The sequence below is a fragment of the Hemicordylus capensis genome, chromosome 4 (assembly GCF_027244095.1).
Source record: "Hemicordylus capensis ecotype Gifberg chromosome 4, rHemCap1.1.pri, whole genome shotgun sequence".
Classification (NCBI taxonomy): Eukaryota; Metazoa; Chordata; class Lepidosauria; order Squamata; family Cordylidae; genus Hemicordylus; species Hemicordylus capensis.
In genome coordinates, this window is record NC_069660.1 from 27494114 (window position 1) to 27515392 (window position 21279).

The following is a 21279-nucleotide window of genomic DNA, read 5'->3' on the forward strand; positions in this document are numbered from 1 at the left end:
CCATCTAGCTTAGTATTGTCTTCACATACTGACAGAAGCTCCTCCAAGGTTGCAGGCAGGAAACTCTCTCAGCTCTATCTTGGAGAGGCCAGGGAGGGAACTTGAAACCTTCTGCTCTTCTCAGAACAGTTCCATCCCCTGAGGGGAATATCTTACAGTGCTCACATGTAGTCTCCCATTCAAGTGCAAACCATGGCAAACCTTGCTTAGCAAAGGGACAATTCATGCTTTGCTATCACAAGAGAAATGCGGGTGCAAGCACGGTTTTACTGTGCTTCCATATACTTCAGGAAGTTTCTGTTGTCCTTTTCACCACAAATTCATGCTCTCTTTATGCAAGGCAGCAGGTCCGGGTGCAATTTTAGCAGTTCCACCTGCTGGCCAGCCATTGCATTGAACTGATTATTACTTTTCTGGCAGATGTTGGTTCTTCACAGAAAGCAAGAGCTGGCCAGCAGGTGGCGCTACTAAACTTGCACAAAGACTCTTCCATGCATCGGGACAGCATATGAATTCTCAATGGATAAGACAGTGCAAGCCTCCTTAGGTGTGTGGAAGCCAAATATTCTCCTCAGGGGATGGCGCTTCTCTGGGAAGAGCAGAAGGTTTCAAGTTGGGACTGCTCTGAGAAGAGCATCAGAATGTTCCAAGTTCCCTCCCTGGCATCTCCAAGATAGGGCTGAGAGCGACTCCTGCCTGTCACCTTGGAGAAGCTGCTGCCAGACTGTGTAGACAATACTGAGCAAGATGGACCAATGGTCTGACTCGGTATATGGCAGCTTCCTATGTTCCTGTCTAAATCTAAATCAAAACAGAACAGGTAGTATCCAGAGTTAATATCAGCTCAATCTGGGGGAGGGGGAATTTCCCCCCTTGCACCTCCCCTGACATCCATGCTTCCTAGAGATGTCAGAGATTAACCCTGAGGCTGTCTGTATGCCCTCCAGCTGAGCTAACCGCTCTCCCTAACCCTCAGTATGGGGTTTGTTGATCACATCAAATGGCCATTTGTATAATATAGTTTTCATAACTCATGTAGCATTCACCATCCCTGCTTGTAAGCTTTGGATTTTTCCTCGCACTGTGCTCATCATGAAGCAGCTTTTGACAAATGTTCCCAGCTGCTTCACAGTGTGTACGGCACAGCAGCACCAGAGTCAGTGTTCTGGATGCTTTTTGCTTCATGCGGGGTATTTTGGTCTGCCCAGGAATTGCAGCAGCCATCACATTTCCGAACCACAGGAAGCAAACAAAGCCCTGATGATCTCCAAACGCTCAACAGCTGGTTGCAGATGACATTTTTTTTAAAAAAAGCAAAAAAGAAAGGAAAATAGCCCCATTGCTTTTGGGGGCTGTTTCCAATGCTCACACAGCAACCCGGTGAATCGTAGTGGGTGGTTCAGAAAACAAATAACTTGGAAATGCAGCAGCCCCAATGTTTGCTCTTCGAAAAGAACGGAACCCACCCAATTAGTCTGAGCTGCTGCTGACTGCAAGAGAGAGCAAAGGAAGTCAGTGGTAGAGTTGGGGAGACTGATAGAGGGAGAACTCATGACTCAAAGCGCTGTGAATGTTGAGAACGGCAGTGGGCGCACATCCTATCTACACCACCAGTTCAGAACTGGATCCGGAGTTATCAGGAATTGTAGCAGCTGAATGACCAGCCAAGACTGAGGGAAATGGTGACTGACATAATTGGGTTTTTAATCAGTTTGTCGGGTGCTTGCCCTGCCCTGCTCTTTCCTGTACCAACCATAATAAGCAGAGATAAAAGGACTGGTTTAGCACAGTGGGGCAATGACTTGACTAGCAAGCCAGAGGTTGCTGGTTCAAATCCCCGCTGGTATGTTTCCCACCCAGACTATGGGAAACACCTATCTTGGGTAGCAGTGATATAGGAAGATGCTGAAAGGCATGATCTCATACTGCACGGGAGATGGCAGTGGTAAACCCCTCCTGTATTTTACCAAAGGCAACCCCAGGGCTCTGTGGTTGCCAGGAGTCGACACTGACTCGGCGGCACACTTTACCTTTTAGCAGCACTTGTGGCCACAGGCCTACCAGCACCAGACCTCTTATATGTATAACTGAGGAATAAACCCAAATAGTTGATGTGGCTCAGTAGAGCATCTGCTTTCCCTACAAAAGGTCTCAGGTTCAGTCCCTGGCATCTCCAGATATATGAATACGATGAATATTTATATACTGCTTTTTCAGGGCCGGATTAAGTTAGTGCGGGGCCTGTAGCATATGTTATAAAGGGGCCATAATTTTTTTTTAAATGCACATAAAATATTAAAGAATAAATTATTTACTTGCGTAGTAAAGTAATTCAATTTTTTCCCATTTGCTATATTTTGGAGTATGGGAGACCAAGCCATAAACTCACACTTACTAGCACAACAGTGAACATTTATGTACCGTTTTCCAATCAAAATTCTCAAAGTTTCTCACATAGAAAAATAAAGAGTGGCTAGATGTTTCTTGGTCTCCAAAGGGCTCACACTCTAAAAAGAAAAATGTGGTAGGCACCAGCAACAGCCACTGGACAGATGCTGTGCTGGGCCTTCTCTTAAAAGGCACATTTAGCAGAAAAGGGATATTTATTGGAAGCCAGGCGTGCGGGGCCCTCGAAAACAAGGGGCCCGTAGCAAATGCTGCATTTGCTACTACGTTAATCCTCCATAGTGCTTTTCAACAAAGAGTTCCCAAAGCGGTTTACTTAGATATAAATAAATAACACGGCTCCCTGTCCCCAAAGGGCTCACCATCCAAAAAAGAAACATAAGATAGACACCAGCAACACCCACTGGAGGGATGCTGCACTGAGGACGGATAGTGTGTAGACAGTACTGAGCTAGGTGGCCATGGTTTGACTCAGTGTAAAGCAGCTTCCAGTGTTCCTATCACTTTTGTCATCACCCCAGAGTCAAAGCAGATCAAAACAAAAGGGATGGCACCAATCCAGATGCGTCCATTGCATTCTAAGAAAGGCTTGAAAAACAGAAGGTTGTCCTAATGAATAGATGGGCCCATTTTTAAGAGGGGGGAATGTTCCCATCACCACGTCTCCAACACCCACTTCTACTAGGTGGGTTCCTCAGTTGCCCACCAAGCACACAACCTGGCATTGGGTGCAAAATTCAGTGTCCTAGATTTCATTGTTAGAAACTAGTATGCTCTGGTCTTTAAGCTTCAAAATGTGTGGACAGTGCCTGGTGAACTCTCAGGAATCAAAGGGGTTTGTGAGCAGGATTAACAGAGGGCACCAATAGTAGCTTATGAGGGTAAGTGAGACATAATGCACAATAACAACGTATGCTGAAAAAAATCTGCATGTTGCAGAATTCCGTTTTTGTTCATGCAGAATTTTTATTTTTAACTACATAATACATTTGTAAATAACGGTTTTATATCCCCCCACCAACCCACCCAATGGACTTGTTTGGTTGCCACGCATTTTGTAACTATGTTTTCTATGTTCACTTTTCAATTTTGGCACAGACAGACTATCTATGAAGGCAAGTCCAAGTCTGGAAGATAGTTGACTACTGTTGGCTGAAAATAGGTGACTAGAGAACCCATTGCACTGGGAAATAATCACCTCAGAGCCTGCATCCAGCTGTTAACAGCTGTCTAGTGTGTGCAGAATTCTACAGCCAAATCATTGCAGTAATGTGAGATACAGGGAATGTTAGTTCAAACTCACAGCTGATTTCGAGTTCTTTCCCAGCAGAACTTACATTGAAGCTCCCCCTTTTGCTTTTCACCCAATCTCCCATTAATCAACACACCTAACAATGTTCTTAAAAATGGCCACATTCTCAAGAATGCTTGCAGCAGATATATTTGCACATGATTTTTGATATCCAATTTTTGTCCATTATAACTTCGAGGTGGGGGAGGGGAAGGGGGGAAGTATAGCAAAAGGGAATATAAACTGTTGACTTGAGAACCAAAAGTTGCAATCCTATGTAGAGTTGCTACGATTAACTCCTGTTGAACACAGCGGGACTTGCCTCGAAATAAATATGCATGGGATTGGGCTGTGTGCAAGGGGTGAGTCCCACCCACACTGGTGCAAAGAGCAACACTCTTTGCCTCACTTCCTGGGCAATGGGAGAACAAAGTGGTGAAAATAGGACATTTTCTGAGACTTTGAAATAGGAGGAGGAGTATACCCCTAGGCAGAGTGAGGCCACGAAGTAATCCCATACAATGTTTAGCCCCACAGAAGAGAAAGTGTGCAAGAGAATTCCTCCCACTGAGACTTGCACTGCCAGATGACCTTATTCCACAATCCAACTCTACTCTTAAGCATATTTACTAGGGTGTAAGTCCCATTGAACTTAGTTGGACTTATTGGCAAACATGCATAAAATTGCAGTTCCTATTTCCTAGCATGTTTTTTCACTGATCTGTCTGTTCCTTACAAAACCAGAGGCCTTCTCCCCCCACCCCAACCCCAAATCAGAAGTATGCTAAGTAGGTTGCTTTTAATCAGCTCTCTCTCTCTCTCTTTCTCTCTTTCCCTTAAACTACAGTATATTACCGTTAGTGTCACTTACTCATACTGAAAGTGTCTGGAAGTTTTTTTCTTTTGATCTCAGAGTTATTTGCAATATGTTTCAGGCCATATTGAAGATGGAGGGAGCAAATGGTGTTGATGCGTACCAGTTTGAAGTTGCCTTGTAATTGCCTTGTAAAGGTAAATTTGTGTCGTCAAGTCGGTGTCGACTCCTGGCAACCACAGAGCCATGTGGTTTTCTTTGGTAGCTCAGGGGATTTTGACAGGGTTTCACATTGCTGTTGTCTTACTACTTAGTAAGACCGGAGTGAAGGCTATCACATTTTGGCTCAGGCTCCACAAAGCTGGGAAATTGAAACCTAACGCTGATGCCTTAGCAGATTGTGCTACATGATCAGTAATGATATTTATTGTGCAGTGTCACAAATTGTATTCACTTACAACTCATTCTCCATTCACTCTCCTTGGTCTTTGGTGGGGAGTCTGGAGTGCCTGGCACCAGCAAAGATGCCCCATATTGTCCTGCTCCTGTACTGCCTTATGAAGCATCTGAGCCTTACTGTAGGGGTTTTCAAACTTGAGTTGCCGGAGGACTACAACTCCCATCATCCCCAGGCATTTGGCTGGGGTTGATGGGATTTGTAGCCACCAACCTCTTGCAAAGTTGCAACCCAAGTTTGAAAAACCCCACCTCACTGTATTGCTACAAGAAAACCCATTATGTTTGAAACCTATTATGGATTATTCTCAGATCCAGAGCAAGCAATTTGAACTCTCACATCATTCAGCAGGGGAGCTTCTAGGGCCAGATAGTGTGGTTAGCTCTTGGAGTGCTAGGGCAAGCCTCCCTACCTGGGGTACAATGTGACCCTGTTCACCTGCCAGAGCAGCAGCATCTTTCTCATCCGCTTCCTCTGGTGAACCGGCTGAGGCCTTAAAAACAGAACTGGAAGGGACCATAGACTATAGAAGACATTAGTGACTCTAGCATCTTTTGTAGTCTATTGGACTGTAGACAGTGCTACAGTTTTTAGCATCTTCTAAGTCTATAGTCTCTGACAGAAGAGAGGAAAGCTAGTGATAGGTTATCAGATGATCCTCTTTCTCCCTGAGCATGGACAATCTTGGGATCAAACTGTCATCCAGCATTTACTTGAGTACACCATAAAACCTCCTTTCTATTGAGTCAGGATAAGGATGAGGAAAGGTGCTAGAACAGTGCCCCCCTTCAGTTGAACCCCTCCAGCAAGCTAAGGCTATAATCAACAAACAGGTCAACTCAAAGAAGTCCTCTAGCAATACACGTGCTTCATAAGGTAGTACAGGAGCAGGACAACATGTGGCATCTTTTCTGGTGCCAGGCAGTGCACTCCATCCTCCTCATCTTGATTTGGGCCTCAAAGACCAAATAAAGGCCTGGGTACATGGAGGACTTGTTGTAAGCAAGTACAATTTGTGACAAGGTACAACATCATTGTGCAGATGCACCAGGAGAATATTCTGGATGAGGAACAGGCTGGATTTAAGGTGGGCCTGTCCACAGCCGATCAGTGTCTAGTTTTACAGCATCTGGTGGAAAAATATAGTGATAATATTAGTGGAGTAATCATATTACTGCATTGTATTCAGCCTTTGTTGATTGTAGATCTGCTTTTGATTCTATATCTAGGGATAGACTTTGGGGGAAGCCTGAGTCTTCCTCCATTGACCATCGCTTGCTTTTGCTTATGTGCAGGCTACATGAGAAGACCCGCTGGAGGATAAGATGCAATTTCCAGAGCCAATTATCCAGGATGATACTGTCCCAGAAAGGCGTGAAACAAAGGGCCATATTGGCTCCTATATTGTTCAGTCTATACATCCATTCAAATGCCACACAGCCCCATTTGGGAGGGAGATCGATCAGCCTCGCTGCGTTGGCAGCAAGACCAGGAGCTGCTCTCTCTGCCTTTAAGGCAGGGAGAGTCACTCCAGCAGCACGGGCCGATTTTGGTTCCAAACAGGGCCACATGGTCCCGTTTGGGACCAAAATAATGCTCCCCGCATTTGAGGCCCCACTCGCAGCCCCTGATTGGTGGCGGCCTGAGTTCTTTGAAACCATTCACCCGACGGTGGCTCCATCCCTGCCTTTGCCATTAAGCTATTTGAAGCAAAAAAGTGGCTCAACTGCTGTATGGCTCCCAGTTGTGTGAGAACTATGGACTGTAGCCCGCTGGAGGTAGTTCAGTCAAGGTTTCTTTGAGCCAGCTTTAGAGTTCCTAAATGTCCAATGCTGAACTTCATTTAGAGTTGGGCTGAGTATCAATTGAGGCACGTATCTGGCTTTATGTGTATTATTATTGGTTTAACCTATATCGGGCAGCAGTGATATCGGAAGATGCTGAAAGGCATCATCTCATACTGCACAGGAGGAGGCAATGGTAAACCCCTCCTGTATTCTACCAAAGAAAACCACATGGCTTTGTCGTCATCAGCAGTTGACACTGACTCAACGGCACACTTTACCTTTAAACTGATGCTTCTTCCAGGTAGGCTGACCCCTCTAATTCTGGTGGATAATTTTCAATCTCCTTGGAGGAGAGAACTGGAGGAGAAACTTCTGAGTTATGGGCTTACCCCCTCATAGCTAATTGCTTTGGCTTATTATAAAGCTAAAACAATTATCAGACAACGAATTTGGACATCGACTTCCAGGACAGGAGTTTGATTTCATGATCTCCTGCATCTGGGAACCCTAGGGAAAAAATTTAATTATTTATTTACTCTTATAGTGCCAAACCAACAAAGAGCATTCACTATGGCACATTTTAAAGTATTGCCTTCCACCCTACTTGAAGGAGATACCTTAATATTTCTTATTGAGCGTATCTGTGCATGCTCAATGGGAGCGGTTGAAACTTAAGACATGTGCTCCTTTATTGCCCACATTATAGAGACATTTGCTCTTGGTTTTTTACTTCATTTTTTAATGAAGATGCCAGGCAGGACAGATACATTTTACGTCTCCTTCCTTCTGTCAGATTATTATAACAATATTACCACTGATAGTTTTAATTATAATGATCATATAATATAATATCATTATAATGATATTACCACTGATAGTTTTAATATTTTTAATATTGGGTTTTAAAAGTTTTCAATGTTTTAAATGATTTGAATTGTAAACTGCCTAGACACGCATGTTTTGGGTGGTATAGAAATATTTTTAAATAAAAATAAATAAATAAATAATACTGCAGAATTTTGTGCCATAGCTTGCAGTACCAGGAGGCTGTTGATTGAATTACCCAACTAGAGTTATTTAAGAATGAGTAATAGTTGGGTTAAAGATTATATTTACTGATTCTAAGATCTTGAGGTTATAAGATATTAATGTATGTATGTATTAATTCATTTTGTCTGTATTAGCTATTTTCTTTCTTGTTTTTTATTATTTGTTTTAGTGCTGGTTGATAACCATAATAAATCTAACCTAATCTAACAGAACAGGCATTGCACCTGCAACAGAATCCAATGGCTGACTCTGCCTACCAGTCTCAGACGACTGGCAAAATATATCAGCATTCATGCACGCCTACATATACATAAAATGCTACAAAACCACTCTGGCAAGGGAGCATCATGGTGGCACAGACACCAGCCAAACAATACTGTGCATAGTTGACTTCTGCTGCAAGTCAGCAGAACTGGTTTTCCCTGAGCTTAACCCTGGAAAAGTCTAGGTACAGCTGGCAAGAAAATGGACAGTTCACTCCAAGAATTTTGCATTTGTACACACTCTAGATGTAGCCGCACACACGCAGATTCCTCCAATTGTCTTTCTCTTTCTTCCCTCTCTTTCCCTCTCTTTGTTGTCTGTCCCACTGTTAACATTTAAGTTGCAAGCTTCTCAGCAGGGACCTGCCTTTTTGCTTATGCTACTCTGTAAAGTAGTCAAAAAATGTTAGTTCTTTTTTGCATGTCTTGAGTTAGTCAAACTCTCCAATTTAGAAAGACTGTCTAGTCCTTCAGAAATTCAGCATATGAATGAATATCATACTTGGAAATGTTTCTCTTGATTTCAATCATATGTAAACTAATATTAAACATACACTTAATATCTTCTCTGTAATTTACTAGCTATCAACCTGGGAGAGCCAAATGCTTAACTCAGACACACATGGTCTTCCTTCTGCCCATCAGTGAAAACCATCTGGCATCAAGCATTTGCAAAATGAATGGTTTATATCAGAAAATTAGCAGGGTAGGGGGAAGGAATCTTCATTTAGAAAGGCATTTATTATTTAAAGCTAATAGAAACAGAAATACCACACGTTGGAATTCAACAGCACCCAGAAAGGACCCTTCTGTTTCTTCACCCTCAGTGAGGAAAAGTTTCAGATGATTTCTGTTTTAAAACTAAAAATATAATAAATTCACATTTATCCAAATGCTCCATATTATAGGACCAGCTCTCTTGCTAGAGTATGGTGGTAAGCTTTTGAGTGATTCAAAATTCTTGTGCTTGAAATAAACCCCTACCCCTTCCCCTTTAGGGTTTTTTGCATCTTGAAAGCTCACAATCCTCTTCTGCCAAGTTATGTATGTATGTATGTATGTATGTATTTATATCCCATCTTCCTCCAAGGAGCCTAGAGCAATGCACATGGTTATGTTTATCCCTACAACAACCATGAGGCAGGTTAGGCTGAGAGATAAGTGACTGGCCCAGAGTCACCAGTGAGTTTCATGGCTGAATGAAGATTTGAACTTGGATCTGCCCTGCACTCTAGCCACTATGCCATGCTGGCTCTTGAAATTCAGATTAAATCTCCAGATTGCCCCTCAAAAGATACAAAATGGCCTATTTGGATTCTATCAATATCACCATCAGAATAATCAGTCTGCAGTTCTAAAAATACAAGAGCGGAGTATCTCAGAATAGTTCTTACCGTTGCTCCAGTTAAGTGTGTATGCATTTCACCCAGAAGAAAGACATTTGGCTTCCCCCCGACACGCAACTCCACTTATTTACTTCCGTTTGAGGTATTTTCCATTGCTGTGCTTATGTTGTGTGATTGTGGGGCCAGTTTACCTGGCAGACCATCCTTTATTTCTTGGTGGAGGAACAGTTATTCACAGCTCCCCACCTTGCACTTCACACAAGGTATGATAAGATTGCTTTCCATAGAAGCCCAGTTTGCTCTAAGGAAGAATAGTGTGAATCATGCCTCCATTTTTTTGGAGGCATAAAGATGTCCATAAAGGTAAACTGTGCTGTCAAGTCGATTTCGACTCCTGGCACCCACAGAGCCCTGTGTTTTTCTTTGGTAGAATACAGGAGGGGTTTACCATTGCCTCCTCCCGCACAGTATGAGATGATGCCTTTCAGCATCTTCCTATATCACTGCTGTCCGATATAGTACCAGCGGGGATACGAACCGGCAACCTTCTGGTTGTTAATCAAGCATTTCCCCGCCGTACCACTTAAGGTGTCCATGCATGCACATTAATACTAATGCATGCACATTGATTATTTATTTATTCACATTTTATATCTTGCTCTTCCTCCAAGGAGCCCAGAGCGGTGTACTACATACTTAAGTTTCTCCTCACAACAACCCTGTGAAGTAAGTTAGGCTGAGAGAGAAGTGACTGGCCCAGAGTCACTCAGCAAGTCTCATGGCTGAATGGGGATTTGAACTTGGGTCTCCCTGGTCCTAGTCCAGCACTCTAACCACTACACCAGGCTGGCTCTCAACTGATTGATAGTTAAATTTTTATACTTCCTTTCATTAAAATAACCTCAAGGCAGTTTACAAAACATTTAAAACAATATAAGACTATGAAAAAGTGACACAATAAAAATATTGAAATAGGATATAAAATACAAATCTAATTAAAATGTTTTTAAAACATAGACAATAGGACCATAAAATACAGAAAAGCAGCAACAAAAACAACACTCATATAAAGGCCTGGGTAAAAAGCCAACACATTTCACACAGTTCAGCTGCTATGATCGGCTGTGAGTGGTGGATAAGCCATAGGAGAGTCATTCTGTTTTTCTAGCATATCTTCAGCCAAGAGAACATCTTCCTGGCTTTTAAATCAGTGGGAAACAGGAGATTGTGGTGTAAATGAATTCAAAGCAATCTGTAATTAACACGGAGCCTTGAGCAATGGTATAAGAAGTGGGGCGTTACAACATGATCCGGTTTGCACTTGTGAATTTTGAAGGGTATGCAGGGGGCAGAGGTCCCCAACCGTAGGTCCCCAGATGCCATTAAACTACAACACCCATTGTCACCAACCACAAGGGTCAAAGGTAGTCCAACAGTATCTGGGACCCAGGACTGGGAGCTGCTGCCATGGAAGACTGCTGGGCTGAGTAGGCATATGAACCAGCTCCTAGAATAGTGGTTTGCTGTTGCTGCTCTGTAGCCACCTAATGGCACAGCGGGGAAGCAACCTGCCTAGAGAGCAGGAGGCTGTTGGTTTGAATCCCCGCTGGTGTGTTTCCCAGAATATGGGAAACTCCTATATCGGGCAGCAGTGCTATAGGAAGGTGCTGAAAGGCATCATCTCATACTGCGTGGGAGAAGGCAATGGTAAGCCACTCCTGTACTCTACCAAGAAAACCACATGGCTCTGTGGTCATCAGGAGTCAACACCAACTTAACAGCACAACCTTTCCTTTCCATTGCTGCTCTGCTTGTGGTGTGCTGCAGTCAGGATAATGCAGCCTATTAAAGTGAGCTGAGGTTGTGAGTTGGTGCCTTCAAGTACAGGTTGGACCAGATGGTTTCCATGCTTCCTCTAGCGCTCTGATTCTAAAGCTGCAAGCCTGTGCAGAAATACAGAGGGATACATTGCACTGCATGGGGTGGAACTTACTTCTGAGTAAACATGCATAGGATTGGGCAGTAGCCTGGATTTTCTACAGGGCACTTGTTACTGCTTGTTACCTGCTGCTTAGGCTTATCATTTGCATTTATTTTATAGTGATACCCCAGTAAACTGCTTTCCAGAGAATGAAGCATTCTGCATGCTTCCAGTCCTTCCCTTAACTGATTAACTGTGTGAAAGTCCTCTGGCCATCTGAAGTGTAATGACTTTTCAGCTAATCACTTACAGGCTCAGGTGTGATATTAATGATTGACAGGGCTGTTGCCATTTGCACAGCAAGTGAGAGTGGACCTCTGCAGAGCAGGGGGGAAAGGTCCACTGGCTCCATACCGGCTGATAAAGGACAGGGCATCTTGCTGTGAGCAGCAATCTCTGTTTCGGTTCCCTCTGCATGGGGACCTTTTGAAGACAGAGACCCGATAAAAGTGAAGCCTGGGCTGCCACATGAGCTGAGCAGGAGATGGGTTTCAACACAACAGTTAACAGATTTGTCTTTAGAAACTATGTTCATTCTGACCGTAGCATGGGTGGGTGTGGGATTCTTTCTTTTAAAAAGAGGAGGCACTGTCGTATGTGCCAACATTTCAAAAGAGCAAAATAAGGCTATACTTGAAACACCCCTTATTTTCATACCAGAGATTACTCCCTGAGCACCTCCCTGCCTCCTCCGCATTATGCATGGCTAAAGTTTGTTTTCTGTGTTCATTTATTCTACACAGCTTGTCCTCCGCTGATATGGAAGTCAAGACTGTGGGTCTTCTTTTGGTTAAAGATATACAAGAAAAGCATATGCTTCTATATTTCACATTATACCTCCACACTGTCAGTATGGAAAATGGCAAACTGCTCACTTAGTGTTAATGTGCATGCATTTACATACACGTACACTATAGCGATGAGATGTATGTGTCCCCATACACACACTTGCAGAGTGATTAACTAGGAACAGGTAAGGAAAAAATAAGACCATCCCAAGTAAATAGGAACAGTCCGACCAGTACAGGCAGGACTGGAGGTGCGGAGAACGAGCCACCGCTGTGGTTGGTTCTCATCCCACCACGTCACTCTCTCTCACCTCACCTCAGTTCCCAACCTGGCCAATACCAGTCCCTGCACCTTGAGTTAACACTGTGGTGGGGAGAGAACAAGGCAGCTAGGCCCATATCAGCTGCTCCTGGCTTGAGCATATGAACTATAATGTATATGGGGCAGTTGATCAAAAATTACAGCCCTCTGTGGGTTCCCACTTCCTCTTCGGGAATGTTTCATTCAACTTGCCTCATGTCTTGATGTCATTCCTACGTGCTGCTAATGATATTGATGAATTGAATTTATATACTGCCAAGTATAAAAATCTCTAGGCGGTTTACAAAATTGAAACATAGCACCTAAGACCAGGTTCGTAGTCTGGGAGTGCTCCTGGATCCCAAACTCTCCCTGGTCTCTCAGGTTGAGGCTGTGGGCAGGAGTGCTTTTTATCAGCTTTGGCTGATACGCCAGATACATCCATTCTTGGAGATTAGTGAACTTAAAACAGTAGTACATCTGCTGGTAACCTCTAGGCTTGACTACTGTAATGTACTCTACGTGGGGCTGCCTTTGTACGTAGTTCAGAAACTACAATTGGTACAGAATGCGGCAGCCAGACTGGTCTCTTGGTTTACCCAAAGGGACCATATAACACCAATTCTGGACCAAGGACACAGAAGCACATGGAAACACATGGAACAAAAGTTAATTGAAGGAAGAACTGAGTACAGAGGTGCCATTTTTGTTGACCACCCAAAATGTAATGCATAGAAATTCCAAAATATCAGCCACCCAAAATATAATGCAGACAAGTCATTGTTTGTAATGCATAGTTCTGCCCTAATTCCTCTTCAAATCAGGGAGACTTGCAATGCAGTTCTATACTTACCTGGAAGTACGTCTAATTGAAAAACTAAAACCAAACGGCTTCCTTCTGAGTGAATATGGATAGGATTGGGCTGTAAGATGGAGAAGTCATGTTTTTTGGAATGCCCCCTGAAAAGAAAACTTCTAGGAGGGTCACCAGATCCCAAAAAGACACCTCCCTCCAGTCATGTAGCAGATGATTTAAAAGTTGCCTGGAGTCTAGAGAAGCAGCGTGTCCCTTTAAACTGGTTCTGAAGCACAGAGAGATGGTGTCAGTGCTGCTGAGACTCCTGTTCTGCTTGCTCCATGATCCCCTTTTACCCACCTTCCTCTCCTACCTGCTGCAGCAGACAGGACTCTACTTCTGCTCCACAGCAAGCAATAGAGGAGGGTGGACGAAAGGACCTGCGGAGGAACTTTGGTGTTGTGTTTTGTTTTTAAGGGACAGATTCCTCTTCTGGGTGATAACCAGACAACCCCATTTAAATGCTGCTGGTGCATTTACAGCCTGGAAAAGATTGTTTCTGGAAATGAAAGAATCAGATAATCTGACCACAGACACAACACCATCATGAATAACAGTGCATTATCATGGGTAACAGTGCATTAACAATGTGTTAGTAATAATTCATTTCCATGTCATGTTGCTGTCAAAACAAATATTGTAATAGTAAGTGCAGTGGAACTGTTATGAGGTCTGACTAGAAAAGCGAAACAGAATGGAATAAAAGGCCATGTGTCTAGAACCAGTAGAGACTGTGCATTTCAGAATTTTTCTGTAGATCTTTCTTTTGAGATGACACAACATATACATGAATGCAAAAGCATACGGAAGCAAAAAAGAATGACTCTTTTTCTTAAGAGATTTCAGATTTGTGCCTGTTGTAGCAGTAGCTTCGTTTAACCAGTAAGGTGGTCATGCCATTCACCTACTGGTATGCCAGTAGGTGAAGGTGAATGTCTATAGTCAGATGCAGAATTATCACTAAAAGGCTTGGTGGCGGTTAAGTGGTGAAACAAGAATAATAAGCTTTAAAGGGTTCAAGACACTTTAGGACTGTTTTCGGAATGTTGTCAGCAGAGGTGGGAACAGTGCTTAATTTTTCGAAAGAGGTGTCACACCACAAGCCTGTGTAGGAGTCCATTTGCCTTGGAAGGAATCCCTGCTCCTTAATTTTATGTTTGGGGCACAGGCTGCAATTGCTCACTGCTTTGCAAAAGGCACTCTAGATTGTTGCATGTATATGTCACATGACCAAATACTGCGGCCAATTATGAAGCACTGCACTGTGTACTATATGTGCCAAATATCCAGCTAACAAACTAAGGTTCTAGTCCTCAAGGCTAGATGTAGGGTTTGTAAAAACTGAGGTATTTAAACATTGGGCATTGGTAGACTATAGATGTATTCATATAAAATGCAGCTGAGAAGAGTCAGTTTCCCAATAAATTTTCATCTTTATACCAAATAAATTCTTTGCGTTTGTTCTTAATTCACAATTTTTAAGTAAAGGACATTGTTTACTCCTATAAAGTACTTCATAGAATATGCATTCTGGTTATGCAGAGTGCCCAGAACACAGAAAGTTTAAAGAAAGGGACCTCGGGTGTGTTCTATTCCCTGCTTTCCCAAGCAATTTGTATGAATGTTGGTTGGTTAGTCTGGGGATTTACAGGCAAGTAATTCATGTTTTAGCATTTAATGTGAAACAGAAGCCAAGCATTGTAACATTTGACCTTAAAACAGGGTCAAAGGTTACATTTCTTTCTCAAAAATGGTTTTGCAAATCTTTTTCAGAGCTGATAGACACACACCTTAGCTGGATACAAAACATTATATGAAACAGAATGACAGTGGTTTTTTGATCCAAGCAATCAAAGTCCAAGGTAATTGCTATTTTCCTGACTTTTGTCTAGCTGCAGATTTTCTTAACCTTTATTTGATTTCGCTGGTTTCTGTAAATGTCATTTTGGTTTTTCTCTCCTGAAAGGTTATTTGTAGACATTTCTAATATTTGGTGGTGGTGGGGAGATGCACAGGGCGGGGGCAGTAACTACAGTTTTTTTTTTTTTAAATCATCAAAAGTTACCAATGGTAGCAGCCCTTGTTCTAAGATCATTACATTCTGGGGTTTGTCTGGTATTTCAAACACACTTGCCTGCATAAAAAATGAAGATACGTACTGGCAGACATTCTGCTCAGCCTCCCATGGATGTTGTTAGTGCTGTGGGAACCTCTGCATGCTTGCTAAAAAAAAAATCTTTTAAAAAGGGGTTCACACAGTTCCACAAGAGCGCTCTTGCACAAATGCTGGAATTTTACAGAAGCAGTTGCACAATGTATGGCCATTAGATATTATGGCCGTACATCACACAATTTCATTTGCACGATTCTAGCATTTGCACAGAAGCACTTTTGCGCAACTGTATGAACACTTTTTAAAACAAGCTTGCTACGGTTCCCATAGTGCTAACAAAACCCCCCCGTGGGATGCAGCGCAGAATGTCAGCCACTCCCACCTCCCATTCTAGAAGCACTTTTTTCTCTGCAGTCAGTGCATGCGCTGAACTCATTTTGTGTGCAAAAGTCCTGTTAATTTCTGTGAGAAGCCTTTGCTTGGAACAACACTGCCCATGCAGGGTTTTCCGGATACTGCACTGGATTAGGCCTTGAACCTGATCCAGCAGGGCTGTTCTTATGTTCTTATCTGGAGCACAGTTTGGAGAGAAGAATGTAGCCTATAAGGGAGATTAATTTTGCATTATCTTGCCAAGTGTTCAGGACCTGATCCAGTTGCTGTTCCTTTCACCCAGTAGTGACCAACTATTTTGATGGGAAGTGCAGCACAAATCAATAAGAAGCTCTTGTTGGAAGGTCAGCAGTTTTAGCATTTTGCACAGGCTTGTCCCAGTGTCGCTTCTGGCAGTGTTGTGGGAGCTGCTGTCACAAGCCCCTCCTATGCGAGTCTGGTAACATCCCAGGAGCTTGGGGTAGTGCTGATATGGGGAAGAGCCATACTATCAGTTCAGGCACTTTTCTACTGGCCTCCAGTATCAGAGTAAGGCTGGAGGGGAAGTCCCTTGTGCAAGCCAGGGAGGGAAGTATGGGAAGGGGAGCTTCCCACAATCAAGCATCCCGTTGGTCTGTGGATATTGGACACCCCAAACCCTGCTTTATATGTGAATAGGGCAAGTCATGAGAAACAAGCACAGCTGCGTCTGTCCTGTCTAGTCTGACTCTCAATCTCTGGTCTACGATGGAGCTATGGTGTGTTTCAGTGCACATGTTGTACAATATCTTAACGCAAGGAAGGGATGAGAAGGGGAGGATCACTCCAGGGAGGAAAGAGGAGAAAGTGCTCATCCCCCAAGTTGGATTGCAGTTTGCATAGCATGGTTTATGGAGAGACAGAATTACAATTGCACTGAGCTGGATGGATGTCAGGAGCTGTGTAACTACCAGATTTCTGTGGTCCAATTTTGATAACATTAGCTTATCAGTCATGTAGAATTTAGCTGGGAAACTTTTGTCATTGATTTCTCATCAAGATGTCTGGTGGCCTGTACATTTTGCATCCTGAATGGTGTTAGTTGTACATCTTTTCCATTTACTTTCACAGCCTCAAGTACTGGAAATTGAGATTGCACATATACTCTTGAGGGACTGTCCACAGTACTATATTATCTTGGTAGTACTTGGTTGTACTATCTTGGAGCTTTATCCATCATTGCTGTTCAGGAAACACTGAGATAGGTGGATTAGATTAAGGAATGTCATCTGAAGCTTGAGTTTAGCTTAATCATGTGGTCTTCTGAGTCAGACAATTACAAAATATAATTGTGTCATTTGGGTGGGGGGATTAGTTAACTGATTAAATTTAAATACATATGCCAATAATATACATATCACCAAATACTCAGTATAGCTGGTTTAAAAAGAAATTAAAGGGACAGCATAGTTTGCTTCAAGGTTGTGATAACTCTGATGAAGCAGTTGAACAAACAACAACTGCCTTTCATCCTTACAAGGAGTTTTTCATTAGTCTGAGAAATATATAATAGCCCCCATTTTAGTAACACCGCAGAGTAAAAAATGATTTTTAAAAAGCAAACCATTCAGAACCTATCATCATTGTGGAAGATCAAAATGTAAAAGAGACATGGGCATGTTGGTGCTGATTTTCAGCATCAGTCATCAGCTTCAGTTCTTTTTTACTGAAAGGAAAGCCCCTAGTTATTTCACCCTGAAAAGTGAAGTGCACACTAGCTATATATACATGCTGGAAGAAACAAGCCACCTTTAAGTTTCTGTTTTCACACCATTTGGCACAGAAAGGAGGAAGCCAGCATGTCCGCATGCTAATACAGGGCTCAATAATCTCCAGTTGCTGGGGAGCAGCAGTGAGGCAGAAGAGCTACCTTCCCACCCTACCTCTGAACTTCCTAGCAGCATCTGGCTGGTCACTGTGGGAAAGAGGATTGGCTAGAATGAGAGAAGCCCATGGCACCTTAAATACTAGCCAGTTTATTATAGCATGAACTTTCATGGACTAGGGACTACTTCAACAGATTCACTCTGATCTGCAGGCTCTTCCTGCACTCAGCCTCAGCCCTGACAATTAATTGGGAAGGGAGCCAATTAGTCATCCAATTTAATTTTTGCAGGCATCTCTAGGCCCAGTTCACACAGCCAAATTGGGGAGGCATGCACTTTGCAGACCTCTGAGTGGGCTGCAGTGATCACATGACTGCTTTAGTACATGCTCAGTTATCACACCTCGAGTCACATTTACTATTCCACGGCAAAAGTACTGAAAATGGGTGGTGAGTTTTAGTGAATGGAGACTAGTCTGGCTCATGGCAAAGGAAATGCATAACTGTTTTTGAGAGCCTGGTGAATATTTACATTGATTTAACTCAAGCCACATGCAGGGCACACCAACTGGGTTGTGTGAATTTGCCTACACTGTGGAATACAGGTTGTTATTGTGTGCAAATACTCTTTCAGTGTCTGTTGCCCATAACAGTGTGATCCTATGTATACAGCACTCCTTTTTATCTACGCCTCTAGTTATCTTAATCTGTTGGATGTCTTCCCAGCCATTTGGCTAAATGAGGATACATTTTTATTAGATATTTACAAGAATCAAAGCATGGTATTCAGGCCTCAGGAATTTCTGGACTCTCTACCACCATCTCCCCCTTCTCCCCCCCCCCACGGCAAAAACAGAATGAATCATAATAAGCTTTAGGTATCTACTGTATAATCATCAAAAGTACATAAATGTGTGAGTAGATTGGAAAAAATGAATACGGAACAGTTGTTTACTCTTTCATATGATACTGATGGTGGGGTGGAGGGAGAACTGTCATGAACATGCAGCAGGTTTAAAAAAAATGCTCCTCCACCCTGCACATAGCATATTCTTGATGTGCAGAATTAGATCAAAATTCTGCACATCAAGAATTTAGTTCACCAATTAGTTCACCAAAGGGCTAAACAGAAGACAGGGATAGATACTAATGATTTGTTAAAGGTGTGTATGTAGCATGCTTTCCAAAATAGCAGAAAGTGGAAGGAAAGGTTACATTTAGATCTGCTGTCAGTCTATCAAAGGATGTTTAATTGATTGGTAATATGCAAATCTATTTCAATATAATAAGTTTATTAACATTGCTAAAAAAGCTGGTGATCAAAAACACAATACAGCTGTAATTTCACTTTAATTAGCAGGATGTTTCTTACAGTCATTAACATCTGCGAAGAATGGAAGATTTTGTTTTGTTTATTTTATATTCTTCCTGTCCTCCAGCACATCAATGCTTGCAGGGCAGCTCACAACATTAAGATAAAATTATGACTTCTATCCAAAGAACTACACACACAAGAAAGGTTGTAGGAGGCAGCTTGTCCAACCTCTGTACTGGGACCAGTGCTCTTTAACTTGTTCATAAAATATATAGAAGCTGGGGTAAGCAGCAAAGTGGCCAAAGTTTGCAGATGACACTAACTATTTAGGGTACTGAAATCCAAAACAGATTGTGAGGAGCTCCAAAAGGATCTCTCCAAACTGGGTGGGAGGGCGACAAAATGGCAAATGCAGTTCAATGAAAGCAAGTGTAATATGTGATGCATATTGAGGCACAAAACCCCAGCTTCACATATATGCTGATGAGATCTGAGCTGTCAGTGACTGACCAGGAGAGAGATCTTGGGGTCGTGGTGGACAGTTCATTGAAAGTGTCGACTCAATGCGCAGCAGCAGTGAGAAAGGCCAATTCCATGCTAGGGATCATTAGGAAGGGGATTGAAAAGAAGAATGCTAGTATTATAATGCCCTTATACAACTCTATGGTGAGACCACAATTGGAGTACTGCGTACAGTTCTAGTCACTGTATCTTAAGAAGGATATTGTAGAACTGGAAAAGGTGCAGAAGAGGGCAACCAAGATGATCAAGGGCCTGGAACATCTTCCTTATGAGGCAAGGCTACATCATCTGGGGCTCTTTACTTCGGAAAAGAGGCGACTACAGGGAGACATGAAAGAGGTATATAAAATTATGCATGGAGTAGAGGGAGTGGATAGAGAGACATTTTTCTCACACACACAACACTAGAACCATGGGCCATCCCATGAAACTGAACATTGGAAAAGTTGGGACTGACAAAAGGAAGTACTTTTTCACAGAACGCATAATTAATATATGGATTTCTTTGCCACAGGATGTGGTGATGGCCACTAGCTTGGATGCCTTTAAAAGGGGCTGAGACAAATTCATGGAGGACAGGTCTATCAATGGCTACTAGTCTGGTGGCTATAGGCCACCTCCAGCCTCAGAGGCAGGATGCCTCTAAATACCAGTTGCAGGGGAGCAACAGCAGAAGAGAGGACATGCCCTCACCTCCTGCTTGTGGGCTTCCCAGAGGCATCTGGTTGGCCATTGCGGGAAACAGGATGCTAGACTAGATAGGCCTTGGGCCTGATCCAGCAGGGCTGTTCTTATTTTCTTATGTTATATCCTCCCTGCAGCAGCCCTTTTAAGGAGGGGTGGCATGAGATTTTCAAAAATTCCACCATCTCCTGCATCCTCCCATAACCCATTCCATCCCCTTCTAGATGCCATCCTGATCCTCAGGAAAGACCTTCTGGAGGACACAGCAGTGAGCAGGGCTGCTGTGTGGAGAAGGGATTGGGGAAGTTGCCCTGTGTGGGCTTCCTTGTGCTTGCAGTTATCTGAATGCAAGCCAAATGGGCTGGTAGAGATGTCAGGCAGAACTATGGTTAAATCTTGGTTCCGTGTAACGTCTCTGAGCCTCAGGGGCTCATGCTCCCCTTACTAGCCTCCGCAGACTTCTCGTTCCGACTGAGGTTAAAAGCAAACCCAAATCAGTTGTGACATCCAAATCATTCAATCTTGGTTCATCTAAACAATTTCTGTAAAATAAATCTAGATTTGAAAGCAACTTCTAGCCTTGGGTTAAAGCCTTGTTTAAATAAGTATTTGGAGAGTGTGTAGAGAGAGCATTTGAATAAACAGCACACACACACCTGCTCGAGATAAAGGGATGTGCCAGGAGGCTGTCCCAGCAGCTGTGATCTTGGTGCATCCCCTTCCTAATCACAGGGGCAGGGACAGTATCGTCTGAGTTTGTTATGTCTGAGCATGTTGCCATCCTTTTAGTGCATTAATGGTCCGCAGCTGTGCTTCTGGAGATGCTCTTTGCACATAATCCCTGTCCTTACCCTGTCCAAAGCAAGCTCCCCCATTCATTTCAGAAGAGAGGACAGTCTTGCACTCCAAAGGGATGTGTATGAATGGAGCTGTCCTTTCCATTGAAGAGAGTGCAAACATTTTCATGGGTAGGGAATTCGGTGTGCACTTCTGCACTCTCAAGAAATTGCTGGAGCTGGGGGATGAGGCTGCCATTCTACGTACAGTTCTGTGAGCCAGAGGGCCAATT

At 43.0% G+C, this 21279-nt stretch overlaps 1 protein-coding gene across 4 annotated transcripts in view; it reads left to right on the forward strand.

Annotated features, from left to right (window-relative positions):
- Positions 1-21279, forward strand: part of NFATC2 (nuclear factor of activated T cells 2) — a 185702-nt gene that overhangs the window by 149787 nt on the left and 14636 nt on the right. Inside the window, exon 10 of one of the 4 annotated variants that reach the window (XM_053249762.1) lies at positions 15114-15202. The exons of the other annotated variants lie outside the window; for them this stretch is intronic. Within the exon in view, the coding sequence (XP_053105737.1) occupies positions 15114-15157 (44 nt within the window). The 3' untranslated portion in view covers positions 15158-15202. The remainder of the gene's footprint in view (positions 1-15113; positions 15203-21279) is intronic. 4 annotated transcript variants of the gene reach the window in all.